This window comes from Arachis hypogaea, chromosome 13 (genome assembly GCF_003086295.3).
Source record: "Arachis hypogaea cultivar Tifrunner chromosome 13, arahy.Tifrunner.gnm2.J5K5, whole genome shotgun sequence".
In the NCBI taxonomy this organism is placed as follows: Eukaryota; Viridiplantae; Streptophyta; class Magnoliopsida; order Fabales; family Fabaceae; genus Arachis; species Arachis hypogaea.
Window position 1 is genome coordinate 21,475,836 of NC_092048.1, and position 8,906 is coordinate 21,484,741.

An 8,906-nucleotide genomic window follows, 5' to 3' on the forward strand; every position below is an offset into this window, starting at 1 on the left:
ATCCCTGAGACCGTTAACGAGTCTCATGATGGCTGCTTCAATAGGTAGGCTTTGAATTTCTAAACAAGCCTTGTTGAATCTCTCTATTTAGATCTTAAGAGGCTCCTCGACTTCTTGCTTCACTTTCAGGAGGCTTGGTGCATGATTAGTTTTATCCTTCTGGATTGAAAAGCATGTGATGAAGCTTTTTACTAGATCATCAAAATAGGTTACCGACCTGGGAGAAGGCTATCAAACCATCTGTGGTCGAGAATATCTTGCACTGAGTTGAATCTAATGCATCTGCCAAATACATGCGGCTTTTAAAGTTACTTAGGTTGTGTCGCGGGTCTGTAATACTATCATAAAGATCCATATTCGGACTCCTGAAGTTTCTAGAAACCTTAGCCCTCATGATTTCTTCTGAAAAAGGGTCCTCACTTCGTGAACGGATCGAATCACGATCTTCACGGTGTCTTTTGTTGAAAAGGTCGGATTCCAACTTCTTCAACTTTTCATCAAGCTCTCGATGACTTCATAGTTCTTTCCGAAGCTGTTGTTCTGACACATGCTGCCACTCCAGCTCAACCTCCAATTGTTTGAGTCGGCCTTGATGACTATGAACTAGCTCAACCTACAACATTCTTAGTTCCCGACCCTTTGGAAGTGTGAATATGGGAGCCTATCCTTCGTCCTCCTTGCTCCCTTCCGTCTCTCTCCTCTATAATACCTTTACCTCATTCCAAGTGTTGAGGTATAGAAAGTGCTCGATCGTTATTGTAGTGTTCTCCATTTTGTGATTATGAATCTGATACAATACGTCCATCTTCTAGGTGAACGTCCGCCATGGTTGATAGTCGACTTCCAGGTCTCCGGTAAAAACGTCCACAATAGAAAATACACCGAGTACTGTTAGATTTACCTTCAAATTTAGCGTCTAGAGTTATCATCGGCTTTACTGACGGATTTATGGAGGTTTTTGTGATAGAATTCGTTACGTCAAATAGTTACCGACATATTAACTTTTTTGACGGTAAATTCGTGGCTAATACTTGGCAGAAAATGGGAGGGAATAGGTGCAAACTTTAGCGTCGAATTTACCGTCGGTAAAATCCGACGGTAAGCCATTTAGTTAAATATTGTGTTTTGGTGACACGCAAAGAGTTACCGTTGGATTTATCCGACGAAAAATCCGACGGTAATTAACTCTAAAATTGAGAGTACGAACACTCTCCCCCTTCATTTAGAAAAGCCTTTCTCTCTCTAAACCCCTCTTCTCTGTTTCTCTCTCTACCCGTTCCCGTTGTCGCCACTCCAGCCCCGGTCTGTCATTGCCGCCTCTCCCTTTCACAGAAACCAGCCAGTTTCCCGTTGCCGTACCGCATTGTGCCGTTGTCGTTGCCATCCAGTAACGCATCGCTGTCGAAAATACCAACAAATCTATTGAAAATACTGACGAAAAATTTGCCGGTAATTAGCATTGGACGACAAAAATTCGCTGGAAAAGCAATTTTTGACGTCATTTATACCATCAAGTTCAGGACGACGGTAAATCCAACAGTAACTTTATTACCGGCGGATTTATTTGATGAATCCGAGGGTAAATCCGATGGTACTCAACGTTTTTCTTGTAGTGGCCAATGTTTTGAAAAATTACCTGAAACTAAGTTAATTTGGGCTCATACGTGAAGTCCATACTACTTTGGATGATGGATGCGACTTCGCTTCAACAAAGGAGTGAAGTTATCCAATGTCTTTGAATGGGTGATGGTGAGAGTACTGCAAAGGTGTTTAATGCTTAAGTTATTAAGAATTTTAGGCAGATTCAAATAAATTGGGATTGAACAAAATGTGAATTTGGTGGAGTTGTTTATAGAAGGAAGTGAAGACTTTGTTATCGCTCCTGAGTTTCTCTTTTTATAGTAGTGAGTAGTTTCTTTCTTAATATTTGAAAAGTTATCTTAGATCATAATAATAGATGAATTGAAGAGCAGTATCTAAAATAGTAATTTGACAAAATCTTTGTTTATCATGTAAGTCAATTGGATACAATTTACAAAACTTGCCCCTAAATAAGTTGAGTAAGTCGACTTGTGTAATTAGCAGACCAATTCGTGTATATTTGTTAGATTTTTTTGAGTTTCATATGACATTATTTATTTTGACGATAACTTTGGTCATGGTATCAACAACTACTACATAATAAAATTAGAATAGAATAAAACCTTCTTATACTTATGGAATGTTTTATTTAATTTATTTAAATAAAAAATCTCATACTTAAGCTTATTCTTGTGTTAAATTTAAAATTCATAACATGTTAAAACTGTATATAAATTGATATTTTCATTGTATTAAAACACTTTAATTTAATTTAATGTTTGATCTATGAGTCAATTTAGAATGAATGATCCTGAACCCAGTGTATCTACCTACTATGAACACCCGTACAGTTTGACCACGACACTTGGATAGTTGGATTTCATAAAAAAAAAAAAAAAGCCTTATAAATTCCGAATTTTCTCATTTTCTGTGTTCGTGTAATTGTGTCTTATGCCATAGTTGTTGTTTCGTATCAATCACCCACCAGGGAAAAAATAAAAACCCCTCAAATCGCAGTTTCTAGAAAATACCACACACTTTCTCCTCTTCCTCTTCTTTCTCCATACTCCCGAGATATTTCTGCTTGCAACAACACATTCTCACGACACTTCTTCCTCACTGTCTCAGCCTTCTCTCACCGTAAAAACAGAGCAAAAGGAAGAACAAAAAATAGTAATTAAGTGTGTTGATTGAGTCTCAAGGTGAAAGGGTCGTCACCGTCACCGTCACCGTGTTGTGTTGTGTTGTCCTTCCTTAAAAGCCTTTTGAGTTTCCTTCAACGCTTTCTTTATTTAACAGCGAGTTAAATCCGCCATTGTTTATGTAACGTTTTAAACAGTCTTCAGCGGAAGGTGTAAAGTCACTCTATCCACTTCATAATTCACAATCCACTGCTGCCAGATTCACACTTCCTAAATTTCTCTCTCTTTCTTTTCTTTTCTCTTTTCTCTTTTTTAATGTTTATTTCTGAAAACAGAGGGAGGTTGAAGTTTTAAGGAAAACATCGAGACAGTGAGATTGAGTTTTTTGCGGCAAAAATTTGGTGTTAACAGCGCCAAAATTACAAACCTTTTCACTCTTTTTTTTCCCTCTCTTTTATTTTATTTTATTTTCAGGTTGATTCTCATTTCAACACTCTTTCTCTCTTTTTCTTTTTTCCTTTTATTTGAGTTCTCTCTGTTTTTCGCGTAGCTGACACAAAAAACAAACTGAACCAAAAAAAAAAAAACTCTGTATCTTCTGTCTATGCTCTTTCTCTAACTCCATAACCAACCATATCACGATTCTTGAAAAGAAGAAAGAGTCAATGCAATCTGAGAAGTCTAACCTTGACTTCTTCCTCCGGTGTACCACACCAGTTGTACAATCTCAGCTTCTTCCAAACGTAATTCTCTTCTTCTTCTTCTTCTTCTTCTTCTCCATGTTGAATTGAGTGTGGTTTCATGTGACCTAATTTGTTTGTGTGTTTGATGTGATTGATACACAGACGGAGATAAGGAAGTTGAACAGGTTATGGCATCCATGGGAGAGAGAAGCAGTGGAGTATTTCACTTTGGCTGATCTATGGAATTCTTTTGATGAATGGAGTGCTTATGGTGCTGGAGTTCCCATAACGCTTCCCAATGGAGAAACACTTGCTCAGTACTATGTCCCTTACCTCTCTGCAATTCAGATTTTCACCAGCAACACTTTCAGGTATATATCTACATGTCTTGTGAAAATTGAAAAGATTGTGTCTTTCTGGAGTTGTTTCAACCTCTTTAGTTTTCACATATTCAAAACCCTTTTTTTCATTTGTTTTTCCAACATGTTTATCTTATCTGTTTCAGAATTCTTCACTTGTAAGCATTTTAATTTGTTTTCATTGATGTTCTTGTTGTTTTCAAATTTCAGGTGATCGGCAATCCAAATTAACTAATTAAGTGCCAAAACTTGAACAAGAACCTTAGATTAATGGGAAATATAGGAAATTTATTTACCATTTACTGTTAGAATTTAGAAATCCCAGCATTCTCTTCCCTGTCTCATGATCTAGCTGGACTTTTTTTTTTAATTTAAATTGGTGTTTTGTTCTCTGACCAAATGGACCTGTTTGGTGTTAATATCTGTTTTGGTCAAACTCTCATGATGCTTGTGAGATGGATTTTATTTTATTTTATTTTGTTTTTGTTTTTTGTTTTTGTTTCTTGTCTTAATTAGTTGAGTTGATGGAGTATGATTTGGTGAATTATGTTGTGCACGGTTCAATGCTTGATGATTGGTGGCAACATCAATCTTTTCTTTGAACTGTAGAGTATTGAAATGGGAACCTGATGAATAATAAAAAAAAAAAATTGAATGTGTTAATTTCAGGGAAGAAGCTGAATCTGGTGACTGTGAGACAAGAGACTCATACAGCGATTCGTACAGTGAGGAGAGCGAGAGCGATAAGCTATGGAGGTGGGATGGAACCTCATCAGAAGAGGGAGGATTTGAACATGATAATAGCCTCTCGAATTTGAATGATAGGTTGGGTCACCTCTATGTTCAATATTTTGAAAGATCAGCACCATATGGAAGAGTTCCTCTCATGGATAAGGTGAATTGAGTTGTTTTTATTCTTCTTTAGTCATTTCTCTCACTTTTTGCATCTTTCTTTTTCTTAGTTCAGTCTTGTAGAGCATATTTCATTTTTCTTCATATATAATGATAAGATCAGATCAGAAGCTATTGAACTTTTCAGCTCCTTCTTGGTGGAGTCACTTGTGATTTTGGAATCCTCTATTCTTGTGTCAGATAATAGTTTTTTAAGAATGAACCCAGTGATGCTGACAGATAAAAACACTAAGGATCTTAATATTGGTGAAAATAAAAATAAGAATTTTTTATCTAAAACATAATTCCTTTCATGATAGAGCATCAATTAAAGATAAACTGTTTATCTTTTGACTTTTCAATCTGAATCTAGAAAGCACGTTTTCCTCTTCTTTTGTCCATATTTAGGGTCTATTCTTCATTATCTTTTTCTTCAGTGGAAAATGGAACAATACAAATTCCTATTCCTTTAATTTTCATTTGCCGTATATACTACATACTTTAGGAGCATATGTTCTCCTTCCAAAAGTCTTGCTGTTTGGTTTGATTCTGATTCATGTATTTCTTTCATTGTTCTTTGGATTATAGTGATTGTTAAAGAAGAGTGGTGGAGAAAAAATCTCAACTAAAAAATTCCACTACCTTAACCGTTAATACAAATATACAATCAAGTGAGAAGATTCTTTTGTTGACCAAGTCTTTTCTTATTTTGCTCACTTTTCAGATTACTGGGTTAGCAGAAAGATACCCAGGGTTGATGTCACTAAGAAGTGTGGATCTTTCACCAGCAAGTTGGATGGCAGTTGCATGGTAATTAATTTTAGAGATGAATTATTTTCATTTACAAAAGGGATTTTACAACATATTTTTTGTGTACTTACCACTTTGTGAGATCAATGATGAATCTCTCTATGGTTTTTCAGGTACCCTATATATCATATCCCCATGGGGAGGACAATTAAAGATCTTTCTACATGCTTCCTCACTTACCACACACTTTCTTCATCATTTCAAGGTACTCCTATGATTATTCACAATTATTCTGCCTTCTTTTTCCACAAATTTTGCTAGTCACAGCTCTAAAATGGATTGTAAGTGTCACGTTTAACAAAACAAGGGGTTTATTGCGTTTAAGATATTCTAAACTTTATAGAAAATCAGGATATATTTTTTAACAGTTTAATTTTGATGCATTATTTACCAAAATTAGTCATTACTCATTAGTGTAGAATAATCATTAATACAAATATATATTAAAAATAAATTAAACTATACATGTATTTTTTAAAAAATATATAGTGGTTGGTTTTGGTGTGCATATAATATTTTTATTAATTTTATTATGTTTGATTTTAATAAACTAATGTATAAAAATAGTGTATCAAGATTATAGAAAAACACTTTAATATAATTGAACTCTGTCCCATGGCCCACGCTGTCCCCCTTTGGTTTTGCCACTAGATGCATTTACAGTATTCGTCTAATTACATTCATTCTTTTAGATGATCATTTATGCTCTCAATGTAAAATGTAATTACGGGTAAATTTTGCATAGGAGAATTATGCATTGAGTTGGAAATTTTTTTTTTGTCATGATGTTGTATGCACAGACATGGACCTTGATGATGATCCAGAGGGAGCCCACTCAAAGAGAAAGCAAGGGGAAGGCATAACACTGCCACCGTTTGGTTTAGCCACGTACAAGATGCAAGGAAACTTGTGGGTCTCAGGGCATTATGGTAGGGACCAAGAAAAACTGGTTTCACTATTCAGCGTGGCTGATTCATGGTTGAAGCAACTTAGGGTCCAGCATCATGACTTCAATTACTTCACTGGCATTAGGCATTAGCCTTTCATGCCTTGAACAAAAAATGCATGGGGGGATTAGTTGACCTTGTTTTGGACCATTAATTGCACCTTTAATTTCCTTTTAATTTATAGTTTGTTATAACTTATAACCCCTCTTGGAGAGCCTTTGTCTTCGTTTTTTAAAGGGCTAGACCTTTTGTGAGAGATTTGCATAGAAAAAGTAACTAATGAAGTTTGACTTTGTAGCATGTTGTGCTAAGAGGTTCCTTTGTATTGTACATAAGAGAGTTTGTTGAGGAGGGTCATGTAGAGAGTGAGACTTGTGTAGATTGTGTAATCAAGTTGATGTTGACCCTGATGGTTAATGCAAGTAATGTAGTGGATTATTGTGGAGAATTTAATGTGCAAGTGCTACCCTTCTATTGGATATTTTTGCTTTCAATTTTGCAACACATTTGTACTCCTTTAGCATAAGGAGCATTTCATTTTCATATAGTTTGGTATGCATTAATTTTGATTGAAAAATAATGCATTCAAGGAGATTCATTGAAAATAGAGTGAGATCCGTCAAATTTTATTTTTTAATATAAAATTTAAATTGGGGTAAATATATAAAAATAAAAAGTATTTAATTTGTTGACTAGATTAATTTTTATCTTATTATTATTAGGTATTATAATATTTTTATTAAAAAATATTAAATATTAGATAACGAATTTATTACATCTGGCCCAATAGCTGAATGACAGCACATAGCACATGGATTGGCTTAAGCCTTGACAAAAAAATAAGTGGTTGTGAAATACAAATGAAGATACTTATCATATCACCGAAAATGTCGTGGGTCGAAATATTTTAATTGATTTGATAGACATGAACAAATACACATGCGGTGTTATGTAGCCGCATAATTGTCTTTCCTAGCGTTTCTTTTTTTATTATTATTTTTATTTATTAAAAAAAAAGTGAACTACCAACTCGGCTGCTGCCAATTTCTTAGAATGACAACGCGATATCTCACAATAAAAACGATCCACTTCAGTTCCTATCTTCTACTTCTGTGACACAACGCGCTCTTTGTAGATGTTTTTCCGTTAATTTTGAACAAAAAATATTGACGTGTCAGGTTCAGAAATGAACAATGACTTAATTGTCTCTTAATTTAAATTGGTTAGGAATTTATTTGTCCCTATTCTTTAAATAATTTTTTTATTTATTATATTAATATTCTTTTTTTAATAAATTATTGAACATATAATATAACAAGTACAAACTAATTAATAAATTATTCAAATTTAAAAATATCATTTATTACGAATAATTCTCAAACATAATTTTTAAATATATATAGATAATAAATATTAAAATTCAGTTAATGCATTAATAATAATAATCCTATGATATACTATTAGTATTATGATTTAAATAATTTTCACAATAAAATAAAAACTAATGAACACATTATTTGATATATAGTAAAATTTTTTTGAATAATAACAAATTTAATTTTTTTATCTTTTTAAACTAAATTAATAGATTAATAATATTATTGATGCTTTGAGTTTGTTGAGTTTATAAATGGTCTTTTATATATATATATATATATATATATATATATATATATATGTGTGTGTGTGTGTTATATGTTTTATTTCATTTAGTATTAATAGCCTATTCATAGTGTATTTAGTGCAAAGATATCAAAAAAAATTATTAATTTATTTTAAAGAAAAAAATTAAATTTATTATTACTAAAATTTTTTTTACCATATATCCAATAATATATTTATTAGTTTTTATTTTGTTGTAAAAATGATCTAAATCATAATACTAATATTATATCATAGAGTTATTATTATTAACGTATTAACCGTATTATAATATTTATTATTTATATGTTTAAAAATTATATTTGAGAAATTATTTATTTAGTTTCATAATAAATAATTTTTTAAATTTGAATAATTTATTAATTATTTTGTACTTATTATACTATATATTCAATAAAATATTAAAAAAATAATAATAATAATAATGGCGCTGATAAAAAAATTAAGATTTGTTACTCTAATAATATTTTAAATTTTATATTTTAAACCTGGGCTGACTTCTATAGTCATATTTTTTAGTGAACTACCAATTCAGTCCCTATTTATTTTTTAGAATGACAATACGATCCCTCACAATAAAAACGATCTATTTTGGTCGCTGTTCTCTACTTCTGTGACATAATGCGGTTTTTGTGAGTGTTTCTCCGTCAACTCTGAATAAAAAACGCTAACGTGTCAGGTTCAGAAATGGACAAGGGCCTAATTGTCTCTAAATTCAAATTAATTTGGAATTTATTTGTCTTTATTCTTTAAATAATATCTTTTTCAAATTATTTTATTATTATTATTATTATTTTACAGATTTTTTATTATTAAGATTTTTTCAAGATA

At 32.3% G+C, this 8,906-nt stretch overlaps 1 protein-coding gene across 1 annotated transcript; it reads left to right on the top strand.

Moving 5' to 3' along the window:
* Nucleotides 1–2,340: 2,340 nt before the first annotated feature.
* LOC112737632 (uncharacterized) lies at nucleotides 2,341–6,892 on the top strand. Its single transcript, XM_025787607.3, has 6 exons — nucleotides 2,341–3,466; nucleotides 3,569–3,777; nucleotides 4,435–4,660; nucleotides 5,381–5,466; nucleotides 5,580–5,671; nucleotides 6,267–6,892. Exons 1-6 carry the CDS (start codon nucleotides 3,389–3,391, stop codon nucleotides 6,503–6,505), a joined length of 930 nt encoding a protein of 309 aa, XP_025643392.1. The 5' UTR covers nucleotides 2,341–3,388; the 3' UTR covers nucleotides 6,506–6,892.
* Nucleotides 6,893–8,906: the final 2,014 nt, after the last annotated feature.

What these genes read in the sequence shown, in the direction of transcription:
- LOC112737632 (XM_025787607.3), top strand. Translation starts at nt 3,389, where the DNA reads ATGCAATCTGAGAAGTCTAACCTTGACTTCTTCCTCCGGTGTACCACA. An exon ending in AGTTGGATGGCAGTTGCATG is followed by an intron (nt 5,467 to 5,579) that starts GTAATTAATTTT and finishes ATGGTTTTTCAG; the next exon opens with GTACCCTATATATCATATCC. An exon ending in ACTTTCTTCATCATTTCAAG is followed by an intron (nt 5,672 to 6,266) that starts GTACTCCTATGA and finishes TTGTATGCACAG; the next exon opens with ACATGGACCTTGATGATGAT.